This window comes from Canis lupus, chromosome 21, assembly GCF_011100685.1.
Source record: "Canis lupus familiaris isolate Mischka breed German Shepherd chromosome 21, alternate assembly UU_Cfam_GSD_1.0, whole genome shotgun sequence".
NCBI classification, from domain to species: domain Eukaryota; kingdom Metazoa; phylum Chordata; class Mammalia; order Carnivora; family Canidae; genus Canis; species Canis lupus.
Genome location: NC_049242.1, coordinates 22,623,110 through 22,648,150, shown reverse-complemented (window position 1 = coordinate 22,648,150; position 25,041 = coordinate 22,623,110). Strand labels below are relative to the sequence as shown.

General features: G+C 40.8%; 1 protein-coding gene across 4 annotated transcripts in view; it reads left to right on the top strand.

Moving 5' to 3' along the window:
- Nucleotides 1-24,422, top strand: part of UVRAG (UV radiation resistance associated) — a 313,277-nt gene extending 288,855 nt beyond the window's left edge. For 3 of the 4 annotated variants that reach the window (XM_038568582.1, XM_038568580.1, XM_038568581.1), the window contains one exon: nt 22,526-24,422. In XM_038568582.1, coding sequence (XP_038424510.1) covers nt 22,526-23,228 — 703 coding nt within the window. In that variant the 3' untranslated portion in view covers nt 23,229-24,422. Of the gene's footprint in view, nt 1-20,964; nt 21,122-22,525 lie in introns of all 4 variants that reach the window. The other variant, XR_005375642.1, reaches the window with a different exon arrangement.
- Nucleotides 24,423-25,041: the final 619 nt, after the last annotated feature.

Below are 25,041 nucleotides of genomic sequence, written 5' to 3'. Positions count from 1 at the left end.
TGAGGGATAGACCTTGAGTTTTAAGGTGAAATAGTAATGAGCCAGCAGACGTTTACTTAGTGTTGTCTGCGTGTGTAAAGTTCTGTGATAGGCACTCTTCTTATACTTAACAAGAAGTATAAGATTCTAGCTCTACCCTCAAGGGATTTGTGATCTAGTTGGAAACAAGATCTAAAATTCATGGAAGGTTTTGTAACACAAATGATAAATAACCTAATTTTTTTAAAAAAGAGGCAACCCACAGTACTACCTGAGGAGTCACTAAATGAATCTTGCTCAGTACAGGCAGCAAATTGTCCCAGCATTATTTATTGAAGGGTCTGTTTTTGTCTACTGTTTGATAATGCCATCTTCTTCGGGTACTAAGTTTACCTCTATATCTGGATCTGTTTCCAGGCTCCCAATTCTGCTCCTTTATTTGTCTGTCTATGGGCTAACACCAAAGTTTTAACTATTGTAAGATGTAATTTCTGCAAGTCATGTTGAGGTTTTAGGATGCCAAATAAATAGCATCCCTTCTCCCCCTAAATTTGGAGCCATTTAAGAGAGGAGATATAAGAGACAGACCAATAGAAATCAAAATGTCAGTTGCATTACTGATAAAGCCTCCTGGAAAATGTGGTTTGGGATCTGTGATAAAAAGGGCTTGCAAAGACGTCAATCAAACTAAAACTTCCCTCATGGTCTCATGGTAAACTAGAGACCCCTAGGCTTTTCTCCCAGAGGCAGGCCCTTGACTGTGGAAAGCAGTCAGGGGCTCCTGCAGGAAACCAGAACGGGCTAAGCCAAGAATACCCAGGTTTTATTTTTCCTTCTAAATTCAGCCATCAGAAAAGACCCTTGTCTTCAAAGAAAGAGTGAGGATGGAGAGAAGCCAGGAGTGCTACTGCTAGATCATGTGCCTTCATAGCAAGGGAAAAGGAAGATATCCCAATTTTCCTAATAACTAGGAGTGATGCTCCTACTTACAGTTCTTCAAAACTGTTTGGCTTTCCTTGGCTTATGAATTGTATTTGTATGATTTGACAGTTTTATGATATCAAGTCTTTGTTACTATGAACTTGGTATCTCTTTTTTGTAAAGATTTTATTTTATTTTATTTTATTTTATTTTATTTTATTTTATTTTATTGAGAGAAAGGAAAGCATGAGCAGGGGGAGGGGCAGAGACGAGAAGCAAGCTCTCCACTGAGGAGGGAGCAGGATGTGGGACTAGATCCCAGGACCCTGGAATCATGACCTGAGCCAAAGGCAGCTCAACCAACTGAACCACCCGGTGCCCCCTAGGTATCTCTTTATATGTTTTCCTTCTGTTTTTAAACATATCTCAGTGACATTTTAAAAATTTCTTCATAAATGTTTTAAACATCTTTTATTAGATAATTAGTCCTGGGTAGCTTACCATTTTGGTTACTGTTATAAATTTTTTTATTATAGCATCCAGCTTTTTTGTGGCTAGGATACAGGAATACCACTGATGTTTGTATTTTGAGAATTTTTTTTTTTTAAGATTTTATTTATTTATTCATAGAGACACAGAGAGAGAGGCAGAGACACAGGCAGAGGGAGAAGCAGGCTGCATGCAGGGAGCCTAACGTGAGACTCAATCCAGGGTCTCCAGGATCACGCCTTGAGCTACAGACGGTGCTAAACCGCTGCGCCACCGGGGCTACCCTGTATTTTGAGAATGTATACGGCAACCTTGCTAATGTTGATTACAGTTTATCTTAGATTCCCTTAGATTTTCTGTGTATACAATCATTATTTTAGTGAATGATGGCATTGTTTCTTCATTTCTATTTTTACTTTTATTACTTTTTCTTTTCATATTTTATTGTAGAAGAGGAGCAGCGATAGTGAATAGCTTTGTCTTGTTCCTGACTTTAAAGAGACTGCTTCTGACTTTTCACCATTAAATATTATATTTATTGCAAGTTTGGATAGATATTCTTTATTAGCAAAAGGAAATTCCTCTCTATTCCCAGCACACTGTTATTTTTTAATCATGAATATATGTATTAGGGAGGGGGTTGGGTTTTCCTTTTTTTGTTGTTAAGTTTTTAATTTTAATTCCAGTTTAACATATAGTTTCAGGTGTACAATATAGTGACTCAACAATTCTGTACATTACTCAGTCCTCATCCTGATAAGTATACTCTTAATCCCCTTCACCTATTTCACCCATCCCCTCACACACCTTCCCTCTGGTAACCATTTGTTTGTTCTTTATAGTAAGAGTGTTTCTTGGTTTGTCTGTCTGTTCTTTTGTTCATTTGTTTTGTTTCTTCAATTCCACATGTGAGTAAGATCATATGATATTTGTCTTTCTCTGATTGACTTATTTCACTTAGCATTATACCCTCTAGTTCCATCCACATTGCAAATGGCAAGATTTCATTCTTTTTGTGGCTGAGTAATATTCCTCTGTGTGTATATATACACATGCACTGAGTTTGTATATTTTGAATTTTATCAGGTGCTTATTCTGAATCTATTGAGATAATAATTGTTCTCCTTTATTATATTAATATGTTAATAAGTGTTAATACATTTTCTAATGTTAGACCATCTTCCTGGGATGTACTCTATTTGGTCATGATGTATTAATTATTTTTCCCATATTATTATATTCAGTTTGCTAAGTTTTAGAATATCTACCTCTGTGAACCGAGATGAGGCTAGCCTTGAATTTTTCTTTCTCATATAGTAATCCTTGTCTGATTTTGGTAGCAAGGTTTTAATAGCCTTATAAAATAGAGATCTTTCCCTTCTTTTGTATTTTCTGGAGTAGTTTATAGTATATATAAAGTAAAAAATGATCTATATAGTTAAGGTCTGATAGAACTTAGCAAAAACCTGGTTTGTTTTTTATTTGTTGAGGGAGGAAAGTACAGATTTTTAACTACTGATTTAATGATTATAGGTCTCTTTATGTTCTATTTTTCCAGTTCCTCATTAACTCACTTCAGTCTGATTCCCAGTTCTGTCAGTAGACTGAAATTCCTTTTATCTAGGTGGATGCCTATGGAACTCTAGGTTACAAAACCTAAAGGTCACTTTTCTGTCTTTATCCTATCCTGCTCCACATCGGGCATTTGGCCTTGCTTGAAACATCTCTCTTGGCTTCCTTAATACCACTGTACCCTGGTTTTCCTCCCTTCAGCAGTTCTTTCTGTTTTTCATGTTCTTTCTCCTTTACTTAATCATTAAATATGGAGTTCCCCATGGCCTCATCTTAGGTCCTCTCTCTTTTTCTCTCTCTACCCACTTCTCATGTGATCTCATCCATTCCCTCAGCTTTGAAAACCATCCCTATACTTATGACCCCCAAAGTTGCACTTTCAGGGTAAATCTCTCTTGCCAACTCTGCAGAGTCCGAGATCTTCTTGATGCCTCCCCATAGGAGTATCACAGGCACCCCAGCATGAACATATCCGCAACTGTCCTTCCACTATCTTCTTCCTGTCAGCAAATGCTCACACAGGGCATGATCTTTGATGCCCTTCTCTTCTCCCCTCCTACCATATCCAGTCTGATTCATCAGCAAACCCTGTCATCTCTCCCTGCAAAGTGGACATGTCAAATCCAATCACTGCCCCCCATGTCTACTATGATCACTCCAGGCCAGGGCACCAACTTCTCTTAACCGACGCTGCACTAGTCTGGTGTGTCTCCCTCATCTCACTCTTGTCTCGCCACTATTTATTCCCCACAGTAGCCAGGATGGTCTTTTTACATTTTAGCTATATCTTAATTACTGCCAGTGATTCAGTGGCCAGAATAAAATTCACACTCTTTTCCATGGTTTACCTGCCCCCCGCCTCCTCTGATACCGCTCTCTCCTCCTCTCATGGATGGTCGCTGTCCTGGCCTCCTCTTAGTTATGTGACCAAGTTCTTTCCTGACTCACTGTTCCTCTGTCTAGGATGTGCTCCTACTCTTCCTTCTCTCTTACCTCCATCCTTACCTATCCCCTCATATGGAAGGAACAGCTTTAGAAAAGGCACAGGAGCTTTATTGGCAGAGGACAGACCACCTTGGCTAGAGTGCACATTCATGTTAAGAACGGAGAGAATGTGGTACTTAGAGCTTATGTAATTTGGGACCCTTTCTCAAGAAATTTAATGCAATACTACAAATACAAAATTAGAAAAAAATGTAAATACTATAATGAAAAAACTGCAACAAATTACTGGAATTTTAAGAGGTTTGAGTCCTTTCTCCTGAGATCTCTTTAGACATTTTACCCAAAATGCTTACATAGAAATGCTTCCACATTGCAGCCTGCCTGCCTGCCTTTTCTCTCCTAAAACACTGCAGTTTCCAGCAACTCTCACTTCTGAGGTACAGAGAAAATAAATGACTTTCCAAGCATGGTTGACCCATGAACCTATAGCAATAACGCCAGAATCTAGGTCTCCTGGCACTGATGTAGTAAACCCATTAAGCCCTAAACACACACATTTATGTAGTGCCCTTCTGTGCCAGCTGTGCCAAGCACATTAACACAGAATGAGTAGCAGGTATGACTTATGGTGCTCTAATGAATAATGGGCTACAGGTAAATAAATGCAAAGCCCCACAAAATGAGTGCTGCATAATGATTCCAAGTCCAAACCACTGCAGGAAGCTAGGCTTGAAGTTACAAATGTATACAAAGCTGGAACAAGCACTTTTAGCCTCTCAGGAAATCTGAGACTTTCTGAGAGTAACTGTGGACTAAAGAGTTACCTCCCAAGACTATGCTCCTTAGGGCAGAGGGTAAAAAAACTCACACTCCTGAGGGAGCCTCTTACATCTTTTGTAAAAGAAAACACTTCCATTTTCTGTGTGGTTGTTACCATTCACAGATTGGTCCCTGTGGAAGCAGATTTGCTGTATGTTCTTTTGGTGTCCAGGATTTCAAACTGGCTGAGGATCAGTGCAGTCAGTCACTGAATTCCTCCTTATGGTAAGCTTCAAAGTCAAAAACAGCTTGTTTGTTTTGTGTTGTTTCTTAAAGAACAGATAGCATGATTAAAGTTTCTTTAATGGCATGAATTTTTTTCTTTCACATTACAGGATTCTGATGTGATATCAAAAGCATCTACCTGATTAATCCTAAAATTAACCCTTTTTCCTCTTGAACACACTTACATGGGCACAAGTCAGTCCTCAGTGCTTTATGAGAGCTCTTTCCAGAGGAAGTCCCCATTTTCTCATCCTAGGATCACTAACCCCATTGAAACTGCCAAACAACACAATTTTTGAAAGCAGAATTTCAATTCAGAAGTTACACTCTTAGAAAAAAAAAAGTTATACTCTTGAGTAGTTTGGTTAAAAGCCACCAGCATGCCATTTAAATATCCCATTTTTCTTTTACTACTAACTACAAAGTCCAAGATTTAAATTGACATGCACATGCACAGCTGATGGTAGTGCTGAATTATGGTCAGGGAAGAATGTACACGCAAGCTGCTACTTGATGCCTGCCAGTAAGATGATAATTTTAAAACTGAGTCGCTGTGATTGTTGTGAACGGGCTGTGTGATGGGGCCCCAGCATTCAGGTCCTGGGATAGTGCCTCAACTGTCTCTCCACTGCTTTCTCACCCCTTCTCCACTAACACCCCAACCCCCACCCCCGCCACATGCCACACTCATTTCTGACCTCAGTTCTTTACTCAGACAAGTTCCCACTACCCAGAATAGCCTGCCTTTGCTTCTGCCCTATCCAGATGTTTCCCTCTCACTTTAAGACGCACCCTACCTCATTCGTTCACTGTCTTAACAGACACAGTGGCAGATACTGAGATACATATATGGTCCCGTGGTAGCATAGGGTCACTTCTCCCACCAAGTCTTAGTCACTAAGCTCTGGAGCAGCTAAGGACTGTCTTACTCATCCTGCGGTCCCAGTTTGGCATCAGGGAACCTGAAATTATGTAAGTGAATGAGTTAGCCATCCATCTTGTTCTATCCATGGAATATACTCCTTGAACTTAGATTCAAGAGGGGTATAATCAATTGAGGAAATGAAATAGGAACAAAGAATATGTAATAGAAAATAGGAAGTATGAAGTATTCTAAGAATGTTCTTTGGAACATTCAGAGGAAATCATTGACTTCCTGGGCAGTGCGGGATGCTGTAGTGAGACCTGGGACAAGCCTTCACTAAAGAGACAGCATTTGAGTGGACCTGGAGTGCAAGGATGATTTGGGCCTGTGAAGATTGGGAAATAGGACTGAGCAAGTTAAGGAAACAGTTGCCGAGTCATACTGAGCCTGGGAAGACTGTGGCTTTGAATGCCAACTCCACCACTTACTGTCTCTGAAACTTCAAGCAAGTTTAAACTGTCAGCTTAAATTTATCTATAAAATGGAATCAGTAGTGCCTACCTGATAGAGTTGCTATGAGGATGTAAACATCTAGCATACTGCCTGGTACAAAGCACTAGTCACTAAGTGGTAGCTGTCATTATAAGTAGGTGATGGTTAAGGGAATCATAGTTCTTATCTCTATTATCTATTTCAAATGTTAATCCATTCTTTGTTACAGGTGTTTTGTTTTTCCTGTAAAATCTACAAAAAGTGGGGCAACTGGGTGGCTCAGTGGTTAAGCATCTGCCTTTGGCCTCAGGTTGTGATCCTGGGGTCCTGGGATCGAGTCCTGCATCAGGCTCCTCACAGGGAACCTGCTTCTCCCTCTGCCTGTGTCTCTGCCTCTCTCTCTCCCTCTCTCTCTTTCTCTGTGTCTATCATAAATAAATAAATCTTTAAAATAAATAAATAAGTAAATAGATAAATAAAATCTTTAAAAATCTACAAATAGGTATAAAATATGGTTCTTGGTCACAATTTTTAATAGTGGCTCATGCTGTCTTGTATGTTAATGATACAAAATAGTCATCTTCTCCTTCTCGCTTTCCCCAGGTCCTTTATAACACCCTTCTGGAGTCAGAGAGTTAAGTACCCTACAAATGTGTTTGCCTACCTACTTTTTTTTGGTACCTATCTTCATAGGTACCTCTCACATGGAGTTAGAAGTTATGAATAAGGGCAGCTTGGGTGGCTCAGCGGTTTAGTGCCGCCTTCAGCCCAGGGCATGATCCTGGAGACCTGGGATCGAGTCCCACATCAGGCTCCCTGCATGGAGCTTGCTTCTCCCTCTGCCTGTGTCTCTGCCTCTCTCTTTCTCCTCTCTGTGTATTCTCATGAATAAATAAATAAAATCTTAAAAAAAAAAGAAGTTATGAATAATAAGTCTCTTACTTGTAAAATGTTCTGTTTTTATTTAACTTTGCAACAACCCTGTGGAGGGAAAGGCTGATGATTACCATTTCAGATCAGATCAAAGAACTGAGACTTAGAAATGTGAAGTCTTTGTGACTGTGAACACATGTGAAGAAATGAGAGGGGTGCCTGGGTGGCTCAGTCAGTTAAGCAGCCACCTCTTGATTTTGGCTCAGGTCATAATCAGATCATGATCTCAGGGTTGTAATGTATTATGAAGCCCCATGGTGGGCTCTGTGCTCTGGGCAGTAGGGGGCAGGGGGCATGCTTGAGCATTCAGTCTCCCTCCCTCTGCTCTCTCTCTCTCTCTCAAACAGATAAATAAATCTTAAGAAAAAAAAGAAATGTGAAGTGATTTGCCAAGGTCGGATGCTCCTAAGTGATGGAGGTGGGGCCAGTAACCCAGATATCTGGCTCTTGTTTTATCACACGATGCTGCCCCTTCTTAGTTAGTGGTCATCCTTCTCCTTCTCTTCCCTTCCCCAGATCTCCTAGCTCTTGTGCCGCATAATTTCTAACACTTATTACCTTCCACAGGGAAATCCACCAAAGTCAATTCTAGAGTACTAGAAAAATACACTGCTACAATATCAAGGCAGCAGTTCTGGTGAAAATATTATTTGAAGCTTATCCTACCCCATATACTCAGAGAGGTAGGAAACTCGGAGTCATAAAACCTTGTGAAGAATCTGGGAACTCTAAGACTAAAAGAAACAAAAATGATTATATGTTTCGACTCCATTCCTGAAGTAAGCACGGGTTGGCCTAAAACATGTTTGCCCCCTGTGTTTGCCTTCCTCCAATTTCATGTGATGTTTTCAGAATAAGACATGATAAAAGTGGGATTTCAAAACCATCTGTCCGGCTTTATACATGGAATTTTTTATTCAAAGTTTAATTTTTTCTCAACTCTGCAACTTAAACTAGCAGCTTCATGCAAGGCAGTGTGATAGAGGAGAACACTAGATTTGGGAATCAAAAAATGTAGGCTCCAACTCAGCTCTGTCACTTAATTTTCATGAATTGTTCTTGAGTATTACTTTTTTAGATGGAGTTAATAGCACCAGCCTTATTTCCCAAGCATAGTTGTATGGAGCAAATGAGATCATGTCTAAGCGATTTATAAACTAAAAAGGACTATGCAAAGTATTATTAAGTAGGATTTATGCTTTTAACAATTCATTAACTGTCTCCTCTGCATATAGCACTATTTAAGAGACAAAAAAAGATTCAAAAGTGTAAGATAATTCCTGCTTTGCTTAGATGACAGTTGTTTAGCTTATAATCTGAATGAGTAGATAAGACAAATTAATATTTTGAAGGACATGACTTGCAAAAAATTTCCTATGCATTGTGCATTCTTGCTGTCATGTGGGGCCTGCCGCCTGAGACTCAGCTTCAGTGGACAGTCTGTTAACCGATGGAGGTCAACTTTGGTCTGAGTTATTTGACATTTTAGGTGTACCTTTTTTATAGAGACCACATTGATTTCAGTGACCTTATTGAAGATGGGACACTAAAAAGAGAAGTATCATTGGCTGTTCCGCAGCTTGCTGGAATATTTCTCCAGATGCCTTCTAGCACTTAATTATGTGACTTAGGAAGGAACAACTAGTGGCTTTACATATGATCATCTCACTTAAGTAGTATAAATCTCTAGATGGTGTTTCTGCTAACTTATTTTTATCTAGTCTTCCATTCCTTTTCATAAATCGAGAGGACCAAGCTGCACACCTTTTGAAAGAAAGAAGGAAGGAAGGAAAGAAAAAGAAAGAACGAACAAACGAACTTAGGCACATTTTAAGAAAGTACTTTTTTTTAAGTAAATGGAAGATAATGAAAATCAAGAGCACGTTAGCCAGTCTACTTTCTTTAAAATCTGAGGGGAACAATCTGGGGATCCCTGGGTGGCTCAGCAGTTTGGCGCCTGCCTTTGGCCCAGGGCGCGATCCTGGAGACCCGGGATCGAATCCCACATCGGGCTCCCGGTGCATGGAGCCTGGTTCTCCCTCTGCCTGTGTCTCTGCCTCTCTCTCTCTCTCTGTGACTATCATAAATAAATAAATAAATAATTTTTAAAAAAATCTGAGGGGAACAATCTAATAGCTTAGCTTTTAAGCCAAACTATTCACCTTTGAAAATGAGGCAGTATCCAGCATTGTTTTTTAAAATCCTCTTTAAAAGCAAATGTGTCATCTTTCCTTCCCTCCATCATACCTCTGCTGAATTCAAAACTAGTTTCTGGCAGGTGACCCTGAGGGGCTTAAAAAACATGCTGTCTAACTTAAGTTCGTTTTTAAATTTTAAATAGATCAAATGACAATGTCTTTGAAGTCTCAAGTGTACCACTTAAGGTAGCTGCATCAGATGGGCTTGCCTTTCCAAGTACTTCTCTCAGGCTGGCATCCTTAATGTGAAAAGTGAAGCGTGGTCAAAAATAAATGAAAAAGAAAGTTTTATTGGAGTTATTTACTCTGAGATAGCTATTTTAGAAGGAACCTTGACAAGTCATCTCACTGCCTCTAGACAGGAACACACAAGGCATATGGGTATCTGTAGTATTTTAAAAGACCTTGGGGGACCAGGCTTCTTCCATAACTCATTCCAGAGTTTAAACACCCTCGCTTCAGGAAATTCTTCCCTATATTTAACTTACAGGCCCCCTCCTGCGGTTACCACCCATTTCCGCTTTTTTCTGTCTCCAGGCAGGATGGAGAACAGCTGGCCAACATCCTTTGTGTGCTAACCCTCCATCAGTGACAGAAAGTCTTTTGGGTATCCCTGGGCTTCTTTCCTCAACCTCCAGCAACCAAGTCTTTGAACCAAATTGGAATCTTTTTCTCTTTTTTTATGTGTCTTGTTTATTCCTATTAATTCCTTCTGATGATAAAATAATATGTGCTCAGTGAATCAAACTTGGAAGATGTTTACCATACAGGCGAAGGGGGAACAATAACCCCACAATCCAGGAACAAAAACCATTTAGTTTATCCGTTTTCTATGTGTCTCTTATATAGCTGAGATCCTGTCATCTATACCAGCACTGTCCAATAGAAATATAGTCTGAGCCACATATGTAAATTTCAATTTTCTGGCAGCCATATTATAAAAAGGTAAAAAGGAATAGGCAAATTGATTTTAATATTTTATTTAATTCCAATAAAATCCAGTTATGACTCATCGTGTAATCAGTGGTTTTTAAATTATTAATAAGATATTTTACATTCCTTTTTTCATACTAAGCCTTCTAACTAAATCCAGTATATATTTTAGCACAGCACATCTCAAATCCATCTAGCTACATTGAAGGTACTTGGTAACCATTGGCCCGCGGCTATGGTGTTAGCATAGTCCATACAGTTGTATATACTGCTTTTTTGTATATTACACCTTAAAGCCTTTTATAAATTTGAAACTTTTTAGCATCATTTTAATGGCTGCATAATATTCTCATTTAGATTTACTATAATTATCTTCAGTGTTGTTTTTCATAAGTAACCCGTTAGTGTTCTTCTAAAATTTTACCTTTTTTTTACATTAATAGAATGTTTCTCAACATATTGTCAAAAGAAAAAACCATAAATTATTCCTTTTGAATACAACTAATTAAGTCCAATTATTCATAAAACAAATTCGCTTAATACTCTTACTACATTAGATTGGAAAGTGGGGGTGTAGATTTCAAGAAATACAAGACTGGGTCCCCCCCTTACAGTGTTTACAAGACTTGGCTCCACAGTTGGACTGTACACATACTGTATTTTATTCTGCTTTAACTCTCCTTCCTTCATTTCTTATTCTTCCCCACTATATGGACACACAACCTGTTATCCTTCACGGCACCAATTGAATATAGCCTCCTGTGATGAGTCCTCCAGATGATTACTGGCTCCCTCCTCCATTACAATTTACAAAGTGTATATTGTACACAAAACACCATGGTGTTCTGGTTGTTGGTTAACTCTCTCCATCTTCTCTACTTCAGTGGGAACTCCTTACTGATAGAAACCTTATTTTATATACTTCTTTATTTCCACCAAAGCCTAGCAGACTGCCAGGCAGTGAATGTGAATGTCAGTAATGTCTACTGTGAAATATGTATTGAAACACAAATGATTGTACTAAACATCAGTTGGATGGGATAATTATAAGTACTGTAGCTATTCAAAGAGATCACTCTAAATTGACATGATTAGACGCCTGGGTGGCTCAGTGGTTGAGTGTCTGCCTTTGGCTCAGGGCGTGATCCTGGAGTCAGGGGATCGAGTCTCTTCCTGCATGGAGCCTGCTTCTCCCTCTGCCTATGTCTCTGCCTCTCTCTCTCCCTGTGTCTCTCATGAATAAATAAATAAAATCTAAAAAATAATAATAAATTGACATGATCAAAGAAGGCTTAATGAAGGAGGTTGGACTTGAATTGGGTTTTGGAAGATGCGCATATGTAAATAAATAGAGGGGAAGAATTTACAGAAAAGCCACTTATATATCCTGTGCTGAGAAGTCAGTGTTTTTTTAAGGAGGGACTCTTTAGCATGTGCCAAATATCAACAGATAAGCATCCTTCTAGATCTAAAGCACTGTATTAAGTTTCAAGATGCCTGTAGAGCTATGGTCTGTGCCCATCAAAAGCAGACAAGGGTTTGCATCATTAAAAATGACCACTGACTACTTCAGTATGACTTTTGAGTTTAAAATCAATTTAGAGGGATGCCTGGGTGGCTCAGAGGTTGAGCATCTGCCTTGGGGCAGATCCTGGGGTCCTGGGATTGAGTCCCGCATCGGGCTCCTCTCAGGGAGCCTGCTTCTCTTTCTGCCTGTCTCTGCCTCTCTCTGCGTCTCTCATGAATAAATAAATAAAATCATAGAAAAAATAAAATCAATTTAGATATAATTCCCTGTGTTTTAAGTTTGGAGTTTAACATTAAAGATATTTTATATGATGCTTCTTTAAAAATTCTTCTGTTAGTAAAGAGCAATATATAATTAAGTAACATCATTATAGCTAATGTCAAAGAACTGTTATTGCAAACCAAGGACTCTTCCAAAAGCATTTTGAATATATTACTTAGTTGGCTCATTTAGTCCTCACAACAGCCATGTGAATTAGGACCCAGTATCCTCCCTCGTCCTACAGATGAGGAAACTGAGGTACAGAGAGATTAAAATAACTTAAGGGCGACACAGCCATCAAATAGAGGAGCTAAGACTGGGACCCAGGCCAAATAGTTTTTAGGGCCCCCCCCACACACACTATTACTTGGTACAGCCCCTCTCATAAGTATGTTAAGAATAAAATGTTTTATACAAGAGATTAATTTAGCATCTTGTGATTCAGTTATATCATTATAACCCTCTCCTAGTTTTCTTCTTTCCTCTCTGACCACTCCTTCTTACCTCATTTATAAGCTCTTCCTCCTTATCGTCATAAAAATTTCACTTATAAGCTCTTCCTTCTCATCATCATAAAAACCTGGAGCACCTCAAGATTCAATCCTAGGCCCACTTCTCTCTTGTTTTATGCTCCAGTCCATGGTGATCTTATTTATCTACAACCATCATTTTGATTATCACCCGCATTGAAATGAAGCACAAGCCCAGATCTCTTTTCAGATATTAGACCTCTCTTCAGACTGCCTCCTGAATGTTTTCACAACACATTCTGTGTATCTGTGTTTTTTCCTTCCTGCCCTCCATCCTAACCACCATAAGCCTTGTGGTCTTCCAGTGCTTTGTTTACAGCAAATGGAATTTCCATCCATTCTCTCACAGTGGCCAGAAAGCCTTTCATAATCCTTGGTTCCTCACTTTCCCTCTCATCCCCATATCTAACCTTAGCAAACCCTGCTGATTTCCCCTAATAGGTCTACTTATCTATATTGATATATTTCCATTCTGGTCCAGGCCTCCATCATCTCTCACGTATACTGCTGCACACCCTGTGGTCCCCAGTACCACACTCTGGGCCCCCTCCAGTCTATTCTCCAGCTTCAGCCAGAGGACACTTTCCAAAATACAGAGCAATCAATCAGTTAATAGATCTCTCTTTCCACCACCTTTGCCCCCACACACACCACTAAAGCCTAAAACGCTTTAACGGTTTAAAGAGAAAAAATTCTAAACATGGTTTGTGGACTTCTGCATGATCTAGACATTGTTTTCCTCTCCAGCTTTATCTTTTACTGTGCTGTTCTCCCCTTGATGGGAGCTCACTCCCATGTCTCAGATATTGTCCAGACACTCCTAGGGAGGGTCCCCTGTTGGCGTTATTTTCTATCATTATTGTGTCCCCAGTTTTTAGTGCAGAATAGACAATATATATTTGAATCAGGGAGCAAATCATTTGTCCATATGCATGGAGTTTCATATTGCACCTTTTTAGTAGGACTAAAAGGACTACCAAAGAGAAGGTTCCCCAGAAATTACCCCTGGGGCCCCCCAGTCTGTCACTACGTGATGATTAGACAGCAGCTAAGTATAATTCAGACACTTCTTCTGAAGGCCTCCAGCATCTTGGGAAATGGTGGCAGAGCTATTCGTTTTTCTTTTAAAATAACAAACAACTAAAGCCCCATGGTTCAGCTCATGTCAGAGCTTATTAGAAATGTGGCGGTAGTTCAGCTTTAGCAGTATCTTTCAAAGACTTCATTTCACAGAGTCTGTCATTGGCTTCTGTAGCCTAAAACTTCCTTTAGCTCTCTCTGCACGTCTACTTTTGAAATTCAGAAAGCATTCTCTGACCAAGGTTTTTAGTCTACCTGTCGAAGTCTCCCTGAAGCTAGGCTCTGTGAGATTACTGTTCTCTGGTGTCTCTGGCAAAGGTAGAGCTACTTTTTTTTCCCCTCTAATTCTCAGCATAAACACTTTATTACTCCTATGTCTCAAGTGTTGTCCAGACACTCCAAGGGGTCCCCTGGTATCATCTCTGGCATCTCTTTCTGTTTCTACGGACCATTTTATGGACCTCATAATGTTTGTTGCCTGTGGTTTTAATACATCAATTTGTATGATGATTTCTTCCAATGGAAGCTGATGGGTGAAGTAGTTGACTTGGCTCCTCCTGGGATTCCTCTCTGTTTCCCTATTCCCTGATCCCAGGGAGCTCAGCCTTGAGACTAACCCAGAGCTCACCACCAGATGGACTCCTGACTTTGGGCACTCCCTTACCTTCTGTTCACTGGTCTTTCTCAAGCTAGGCCCTGCTGTCCAGGGCCATGGAGGCCTGACAGCCAGGCTCTTGCATAGCCTGGGGAAATGGATTTCTTCAGCTTGCCTGTTTTACCCTTTGCGTATGGAACTTTCTCTTTCACAAATTCATCTTTCCATCAGTCCTTGGTTTAAATAAAATGTAAAGGGTTCCTTGTTCAGTTATACCTTTTTAAACTTTCTGTTTTTATTAAGTCAGACTTTGGCAGGAAACCTTCCAAGCTGAGCCCAGGGGAAAGGTGACCATTGGCACAGGTTTCAGCCTATGCTTTTGGCCCAAGATTGTTTCTATTTTTATTTTGTTTCTTGTTTTTGTTAACATCCAGAGCAAAGATTAAGCACTTTCACTTATCTGGTAATGGCGAGAGGTCTTTAGATGGCTTGCCTGTGGTCAGGAGATTGCATGCTTAAAACTGTTAACCCCCAGCCACCTCCTGAGAGATAAGATCTAGCTGTTAAATTTGGCTTTCCCAAAAGGAGTCTCTGTGCTTCTACTTGATCTGAGAGAGTGAGGAGAAAGATAAATCCCAGCTTTTGCTTGATTTTGAAAAAGGATAGTAGTCTAATTTATGGAGGTTGTTTTTTTTTTTAAAAAAAACTAACTTTATGTCATAATTTCGTAGCTGCCAAAAGACGTAATTCTACCTCAGCTTCGCCTTGGCAACCTGCTTTTGGCACTCTGTGCAGCCCTGTCGTTGCTCTGCATTATTTAAGCAGTAATCTTTAAGAAGGTGAGAAGCTATTATTGCTTTTTAGCACAGTTGACATGCTATTGGCGCAGAGTAGTACCTAGAGCTTCAAACATTTCTAATGGCCGTAAACCAACTTAAACACCTCCATGGAGAGGCCTCACTGCCGTGAGGTCATAGCTTGCTGCAGGGGGAGAAAGAAGATCGAATGTTGTTTAAAAGTGGGGTTTTTTTTTTTCTTTTTAAGTATTCTTATTCCACCAAGTTGTAGCTGTAGACTTTGGCTAGGATCCAGACAATCAAGATTTAGCATTTTGACCAGCTGTGATCTAGTAATGTTCCTCAGAGGAAACATTTTGTAGGAGGGAAAGACACATATTTGAGACTGTGAATTGTACTCTTTCCCAGTACCTTACAGAGTGAGACCTGGTCGTAGACAGATAAAGCAAGCACAAGTGAATCTGAAAGAAAATAGGGAACAAAATCGTTTCAAATGGCTAAACATTCACCCTGCATTCAAGAACTCTCTCGATGTGGTAAATCTTCACATTTTTCCTTTACTTCACTTTCCCCTGAGTCTCCATATTTATATCATTTTGTGGCAAAATGAATTCCTGTTTTCATAATTGATGCTTGGAATCCCTCAGCATTCTTATAACAGTTCCTACAAAGTCAAAAATGCTACCCAAAGTTGATAATATAGGCAAGAAGAGAGAAAAGACCCTAAGCCGCTTAGCCTAAAAATTATTCTTCTGTGTCTCACGCCTCCCTCAAATAGAAGTATGATCTGATGTCGGTGTTTTGGTGGCAAGCCCTGGGGCCTGGGATAGAGAACAAAACTAACATTTATTTAATCAGATTGCATTTGTTCAATCACCAGGAGTTGCTTTTGACCTCGGGCAAATGACCTAACCTCTGTGCCTCAGTTTCTTCATCTGTAAAAGGAGGATGATGTTTGTAATACTTCAGAGAGATGTGAGGATGAAATGAGACCACGTATAAAGCTATCAACAGAGTACTTACTTGACCACACTTCGTTAGTGTTAGCTGCTGTTGCTTTATCATTAATAACCATCTGTGGAGTACCTACTCATCCTACTAAGAATTTTAATCCTGCTGGAACCACCATTAGGTGGACAGTCACATTTTGCAGATGAGGAATCACTGGTTCAGAGCCGTGCAGCACTTCAGCAGCTTCCCCGCTTCTCACTGGCAGAGCTCCCTGCCCAGGTCTGCAGTATTATGTAGGGAGACACGGAAATGGAAACACATGTTGGATCAGTGCTTTCTTACCTTGTCTTCTCTCTCCCAGTCCTTCTGTTTAAAGGAGGCTATTGCTTTAGGCAGTAAAACTAAGAGAAAGAAGAGAGGGAGGGGAAAAGGACAGAGGCAAGAACAGTGTGGGAGGGGGATGAACTGGTTTCTGCTGTCTCCCAGGTTAGTTTCATACATATAATGGTCATAAAAGGCTGGGCAGGGTCCTCTGCATTTAGGTTGGGACAACAGAAATTCCCCCTCTTACAAAAATTCTTTCTCCCTGAAGCTAGATTCCTGCAGAAAAATGATATATCAGGGGCTTGGGGACAACTGGAATGTACCTCCAAGGATCCTGGGAAGTTCTTATAGTCCCTGAGCATTTGGTAGATCATGTCAGTAGAGGCAGTCGAGCATTTCTACTTCATTCAAAGCCTTCCCCACCCCATGTCTTCAAGGAAGAAACTGGGGGGATGTTTCGCTTTTGATTGATTTAGTGCTTTTCCTCCAGAACTCTTTTAGGCTTGCCGCAGTTCTTTATCCCCTTCTTGCAGCTAGTTCCCTGCTGTGCAGAAGTGGAGATGGGGAGAGTTCTGTTTGTCCCCATTCTGAACAGCATTCTGAATAGCAGGAAGGAGAACTAGCTTCTGGTCTTTCCTCTACCCCTGATTACCTGTGTTTCACGATCCCAGACTTTAACACCTTTGAGCCTCAGTTACTTACTTACTCCCTCTGTAAAATGAGGGTGATTCTTTTAGAATCGAAAGCCCGTGATAGCTGGTAATAGTGACAGCAACCACGATTAACAGCTACCACTGCCATTAGCATATACGCCAGGCATTTTGCTAAGGATTTCAAGTACGTTATTTTATTTAGTCCTTACCAGTCCAGTGATGTATTTTATGAAGGAGAAAACTAAAGCACAGAGAAGATGAGGGGCTGCCTACAATCACATAGTCCTATAATGAGCAGGTAGTGATTGTGACCTTGAGTTATAACTCCAAATAGGCAGTCCTCGTTACTGAGCTTGGAGCAAGATCCAGGTTTGAGCATCCTTTGTCATCACCACCACTCTCTCCAGATCTAACTGAAGACATAACAAAAGGTAACTGACTGCAATAAATAAGGACTCACAGAATGAGAAAGAAATTAACCACCTTAATTTAGAGATATCAGAGAAGACTTGATCCAAAGAAGCCAAATTTAAACCAGACTGTTCTCCTTGACCTCTACACTCCAAACTACTTGGCTTCTCCCTCATCGGGCTCTTGTTTGTGACTCTAGGATAGTCTTTGTACTTGTAGCAAAAGGTTGATTATGAAGTAATCTAACAGTCCCGATGTGGTTCAGTTATTCAACAACCTATCCTGTGTCTCCTAAACCATGGCCTGGTAAATTGGCAATTACAGTATCATTGGGTTGTTGTTTTTTAATAAATTCCTTTTAATTGCAGCATTAAACCCCAGATGTCATGTTTCCAGGTTTCCAGTCTGGGCCTAAGCCAAGCTGGAAAAAGACATCCACTCAAGGCAAACGACTAATGAGAATGTGTGTGGTGAACTCAGGGACTCGGTCCAGCTACCAAACCTCCAACTCTGGACCCCCAGATCTAATGCCGCAGGATGCACAGGGACCCCTGGCTAAAGTGGAAGATAAAGTAAAGCTATATGTTTCCTGCAGCATCCACCCCTCCGCAAAATATCCAAGGTTACTCTGGTGGTTTCTAAGAGTAAAAATTCCCAATAAGTTATTCATCACAACTTTTAAATAATGTACTAGTTTCATTTGATAAGTAAATTGTCAACAGCCTTTAAAAATTGGTCGTGTAATTAGTAAATCTCTGCATTTTGACCTTTTCTTCCATTTGGATGAAATAGTCATGAAGCCAGACTGTAATCAGACAAAAAGAAATCTTGAAACCTTCCGGTTTTTGATCTATCATTTGCCCCTTTAATTTCTACCTTACAGTATTTTAGGCAATAGTAGAGGTAAAATGCCCCTTTGCTTATTATAAGAATTTAGCTTGTACTAAAATGTGTAACGAAGGTTCCTTCTGGAGACTTTCTATTAAATGTGAAAATCCAAATTATTTTGTTAAAAATCTATTCACTGTGTTCTGTACTGCTCACAGCAGTTTGTTTTTTAATAATAAAGTTTTGGGAATACAAAATAAGTGAATATTCCATTCAGTGGAGCAGCCATTTAGAATTGTTTACCAAAAGGTTTTAATAAAATCCAACGGCAGGATACAGAATTGTGTATATGTGCCACGAACATAACTTTAGGTTTTTTTCTCCTTTTTAATTAAACACGCATATATAAAATCAAAGTCTAAAAACAGAATTCTCAGGATTAATTGTGATTATTTGATAGGTAATAGGTTTGTGAGTGATTTTTATTTTTTATGTAGTTTATATTTTTTGAGTTTTCTGGGGAGTTTAAATTATTACAATAATTAAAAATGCATGTGTGTTTGTATATATTTTAATGTAATCATTCAACGCTTCAGCTGTTTAGAACTCAGCTATCTGAAAAATCTGGAACCCTGCTAAGATCCTGGAAGTAATAAAAAAATTAACTCCGAGCAGCCAAAACTTGTTACAAAACTCATAAAGTCGAGCATGTTATGCCCTGGGTATAGCTGGCCCCTCACTCAAGCCTAGGTACTCTTACTTTGCACATGGTTCTCAAGCCATCCACCGCAGGAGGCACAGCGAATCAGAAGCAGACATTAACAAAAGACAAGGGTCTACAGGCAAGCACTTCAGCGCAGGCATACCACCAGCCTGGCAGTGAGAGAGGAACCAGGGAAGTGTGGGTGCAGGCGGGAGAGCCCTGAGATCCAGACTCAGCACCACTAAGTGTCCTGTCATCTCTTCCCCATGTCACAGTTCAGTAATACATGTTCATATCGATAGCCCAGCATTATCAAGAAAATCCCCTTTTCTTCAGCTTACTCTCTTTAAGATTATAAGAAAGACTTTAATAAAAATTTTTTAAGGTCTTGTTACACATGGCTAAAAATGGGAGTAAAGACTACATGTGATGATTGAAGGGCAACGTCTAGACACCTAGACTTTCTTGGCTATCGGTAATAACTCATTTCTTTACCATTCTTCAGGGGGAACATTTTACTGTTACTTGGGCTTTCCAAACTGTATCCGATACTGTCATTACCTAGGTTCTCATAAAAATCTAAAGGAACTTTGAGAATATTACAAAATCATGATGTCAGAAAATGCCAAAATCTCTACCTTGCAAAGCTTTAGAATCCATCCATTAAAAGAGGAGTAGCACCCCAGAGCTTAGATATAGGTTAGGTGGGTTAAATGAGAAAGCCTGTGTAATGGCATCTAGCTCAAGGTTGGGATTTCATTAGCAGTTGGCAAGTGTTAGTTGAATTTGAATGTGTTTCCCACTTGGGATGCAACAGACAGTGTGGGCTCTGGAGTCAGACTGAATCTAGTTTAGATGTGGTTTCTGCAGCCTTTAACAAACCACATAACCCACCCAGATGCCTACCTTTTCCACAAGATAGATGCGAGGGTCCCACTTTATTGATGTGCAATAAAATCATAGCTCCCTTCCCATTATAATTGAGGGGAGGGATGTCACACTTTATTACTTTCCTTTGTACAGAGCCATGGAGATCTTTCAGGGAGTCTCAGAATCCAAGAGGGCTACAAAACCCCTGTTCCCCTTGTGTCCGTAAGCACAGCTTGTTGTGCCCAGGCCTGTTTCTCATGTCCTGCCTTTTTATCAGCCCACCTGCAGCCCAGCAGGGAAGCAGAACTGGGTGCTTGCAGGGTGCGGCCAGGTGGCAGGAGGTGGGTGGCAGTAGCAGTGAGGGGTCTTAGATTGTTCACCTTTCATAGCCATGATGGTCAAGTACCTGGCCTCTGGTTGTACCCCAGTGATAGCACCCTCAGCATTCCAGGCCAGTTCACTTGATGTTTCCCACCCTCCTAGGCTGAGGTGGCATTTAAAAGCTTGGCCTGTCTGCCCAGAATAGACAGTCTGTGGGTGGTGCTGATGCTCTGTTTTGGTTTGATTACCTAGACCCCCTGAAAAATCATTTAGAGAGGGATGCTGTCAGCAAGTAGTAGAGGAAAAACAACAAGGTTGGCAAAAATGTGTGGCTTACCCAATTACTGTGAGTTTTGACAACATATTAACTGAAAACCTAGATTAAGGCCGGTAGATTTTTCTCTGTTTTGTTTTGTTTTTCTTGAGAACTAAAAACAGTAATTTGCTGGCCTACTTGTCTTGTTTTATATGCGTACCAGTGACCACCCCTAATTATGAAATCTCTCCTGGCACCAACACTTATAGCCAAGCAACAGAGTCCGATGGGCCCATGGATTAGAAGCCTTGTGGTTGCCTTTTTGCAAGAAGAATAACCCTTGCTTAGGTGTGGTGTCTGAGACCACAGGCATCATCTAGCATCAGGAAAAATCTGAGAGAAGAGGGATCAGGGAGCTGGCATGAGGGCTTGTGGCCATGGACAGAGGTGAAGGAAGGAACTCTAGATCCTTTCTTCTTTTTCAGGGCACTTATCACAACTGTAATTTGAAAATATATTATTTCAGTAATTATGGATGATTTTTCTCCTGCAAGATTGGAAGCTCCTCAGAGGCAGGGTCTGCTCTATCTTGCATCTGTTTCCCCTCCCCAAGGCCTGGAACAAGTAATAGCTCTTTGTTGGGTAGGTATAGTTTCAAGTCTAGCCTCTTTTCCTATCTAATAGCTGCTGTTTTGCAAGCCACTTCTCTGTGTGTGTCCTCATCTGAAGAGTACAAGTCAAATGAATCTTGCCTTCTATCTCTGGACCCAGTCTGTTCATAATGGTGGTATTGAGCTAACTGGCTTCATCCAAGTGTAATATCTAGAACTGTGATCAGTACTCCAGGGGTGGCTCAACTAGCACAGCATATAACATGACCATCATTTCCAGGGTCTGGATACTTGATTTCCATTAACTTGTGATTATTTATTTATTATTTCAGACTTAAGAGTAATAGCGTATACCCTGCTTTCTTGACAGGGTTTTTGTGAGAACCAAGTGAAACGATATATAAGAAATTACTTTAGAAATTAAAATGCTTTGTATAGCTAAACAGTGATTATTATTGCTGGCCCTAAAGTGTCTTCCCGAGAAGGAGCTCAAGTTCAAGAAAAGTCACTGAAGACCAAGTATTGTAAACCATGTATGTGACTAGCCTTAAAAGAAGCCATTTTCCAAGTTAACATTTCATTAAAGAAAAAAAATAGAGGTATTAGATAAATAATCTATATTAGATCAATATAGGTACAGATACAAATATAGCTGTCTCCTTGGCCCCCACTCTGCCAGGTGTCTAATGCATTTGGATGTCAGAAAAGCTGTGATCAGTAAGTCGTGAGTCATGGGCTTTAGTTTAGCCTGCCACTGCCTTACTGAGGTTATTGGGGACAAGTCATTTAACTTCTCTGCCAGATAAGGATGTCTGCTTTATGAAGATAAAATAAGAGTTGAATATTTTTTTAAGATTTCTTTATTCCAGAGAGAGAAAGCATGAGCAGGGGGAGGGGCAGAAGGAGAGGGAGAGAGCGAATCCTGAAGCGGACTCCCCGCTGAGCACAGCTGACTTGGGGCCCAATCCCAGGACCCCAAGACCATGACCTAAGCCGAAACCAAGAGTCGGCTGCCCAACTGACTGAGCCACCCAGGTGCCCTAAGAGTTGAATATTTAAAACAAAAAATAAGAATATTGATAGCTCTTCAGACCCATGGGGTTGATTATACATTTCTTTCAGATCTCACCCCTCCAGTTATTTCAACTCTTCCCCCCACAACATGGTTTCTATCCCACATCCCACCCTGGACACTGTCCTCTGGATATATTTTAGTGTGTCTTGTATCCTTCATGAAGGAAGCTCTCGAACTTGAATCCAGAATGCTTCATGTTTTTTCTTGCATTTGGACACTACAGTGAATAACTAAGGTTGATTAGTATCAATTTTTATTATCTCAAACCTAAATATGTTGTTTCCTGTCTCTGAATCCAGAAGGCTTATTAGGCTGAGTTTGAGAGTTGAAAGTAACTTCTCATTTTTGTTTGTCTTCTAGTGACAGACATCACACCTCCAGTGCAATCCCTGTTCCAAAGAGACAAAGCTCCATATTTGGAGGCGCAGATGTAGGCTTCTCTGGGGGGATCCCGTCCCCAGACAAAGGACACCGGAAACGGGCCAGCTCAGAGAACGAGAGACTCCAGTACAAAACCCCTCCCCCCAGTTACAACTCCGCGCTGGCCCAGCCTGTCCCCACTGGCCCTTCCATAGGAGAATCTGAGCAAAAGACAACATCTCTGTCCTCCTCCTTGGATACCTCCTTGGACTTCTCCAAAGAAAACAAGAAAAAAGGAGTCGATTTGGGTGACAGATTAAACGGAGGTCATGTGGGTGTGAACACTAGCCAAGAACAAGAAGAAGCCCTCTCTGGGCATCCAGCCACCGTAAACGGCACTGTGCTTCCCAGCGAGCAGGCGGGCTCCTCCAGCATCCGGCTTCCGGGTGAGTTCCACCCGGTCTCGGAGCCCGAGCTCTGCTGTACGGTGGAACAGGCGGAAGAGATCATCGGGATGGAGGCCACCGGCTTCACCTCGGGCGACCAGCTAGAAGCCTTTAACTGCATCCCGGTGGATAGTGCCGTGGCGGTGGAGTGTGACGAGCAAGTTCTGGGAGAATTTGAAGAATTCTCCCGAAGGATCTATGCACTGAACGAAAACGTGTCCAGCTTCCGCCGGCCACGCAGGAGTTCTGATAAGTGACGTGAGCAGCCAGCCGGTGGGAGCAGGACAGAGGCGCTGCCTAAAAGGAGGCTAAAACTGCACTGGTTACCCCTTGTAATAATTATGACACAAAATGAATATTAGTGGAGGATATTCCTCAGAAAAACAGACTTTGTAAATCAAGGAGGGACTCAGGATCATTGTGTATCAGTGGGCCAGACAAAGTTAGGTTTTGCTTGCAAGATGTGCTTTTCAGGCCTGATGATTGTTTTAAGACAAAAGTCATTCTCTAGCTCGAGTCACCTTATAGGTATTTGTCTGCTTTTGAATTTACATTTCTGTGTTATGCTCAGAGGGGAGATGATAATATATAAATAATATAATAAACTCACCTTTAGTTTCTCATAAGCATTTGCCCTCACCGTCGTTTATAAAAGCTTGGGAAGACCAAATATTCCAAAAAAGATTTTCTCCATTTACTGAAAGGATCTTTGACCATCCATGAGTTTGATGAATAAGAAGCACAATGGTCTCCTTACACCTGGCCTCCCTGCCTCTGTCCCTTTTCACCCCATCCGCTCCCCAACCTTCATAGTGGATGGGTTGTGCACCCTGAACACTGACGACATCGGATTCACTGGTTCTTGAACACAGTGGCCAGGACCTTCTGTCTCCTCAGCTCAGCCATACCTTTGATGTAACCATTAAATTAAAGGAAAAACCTCATTTCTGGTAGATCCCAGGGGACACTCCAGGACCCCCGTGGTTACAACAGTGAGATGGCATCCAGTCCCTCCAGGGGCCAGATTTCTTATGTGGGCGGATGCTGCAGTCAAAAACCAGGCATGCTCTCTGCCAATGCACTTACCAGACAGAAATACCTGTATGTAAATTCCATGCTAATTTATTAAATTTCAGTTGGAAAGGAAGGTGCTGGATATGATGTATCATCTGGAGAGTCAGACTGATGTACAGAGCTTGAGGCAATCATAATAGTTGGATGAAAAGGCTTAGATGAGGCATAGATACTATTGGTATATGTGCAGGCTCATTCATAGTAAATTATGTTCTTGAAGTCCGATTTCATTCCTGGAGCTCAGATCTCATTTGCTATTATTCTATACTTTATATACCCAAGGACATTGCCTCAGGGTTGCAAGCTCTTTAAGGAGAAATTTATGCATATATCCATGTATTGTATAGAAGAATAAAAACTGAATTTACTTCACTTGACCTGATTTGTTTTTTCCAGTTTTTGAAATTCATCTTGAACCTGCATCTCCATGTTACATTGTGACAGGGCGAGCCTGAACAGAAACTGGCTGTATCGAGTCATGTCGTTGACTCGAGTCGACATGGCTTGCATAGCAGCACAAACACTTTCACACACGTACTCTCTGGTAGCTGCGTTTGTCCTACATAACGGCTGAACTCAGGTCTCGTGATCATTTTCATATATTGTCCAAGCACTCCTGGGCTCGAGTTCTCACTGACAGCCACACTGTCAAGCAGAATAGTTCATGTTGTTATTTTCCACATAAAGAGAACTCACAGAATCCATGCTTGACAGACAGACCCAACCTGCAAGCAATTAAGAGCTTTAACTTGATCTGAAGAAATCCATCTTATTCCACAGAAAGAGGTGGAACTACTCCAAACCTAAAGCAGAAGCCATCTGTAGAGTCACAGCTTCTTCGAAGTGTACTGTCACTCGTGTTAGACTCAATGAGGGGAAGATAGTGGTGGTCTCGGCTATCCACCAGACTGGGCTGTGTGGGGTCCTCCAATGAAGTAACATCTACCCCATTTTGCCCCTGCAAAAGAAAACGGGTTTGGAAGGACTGTTAGTATC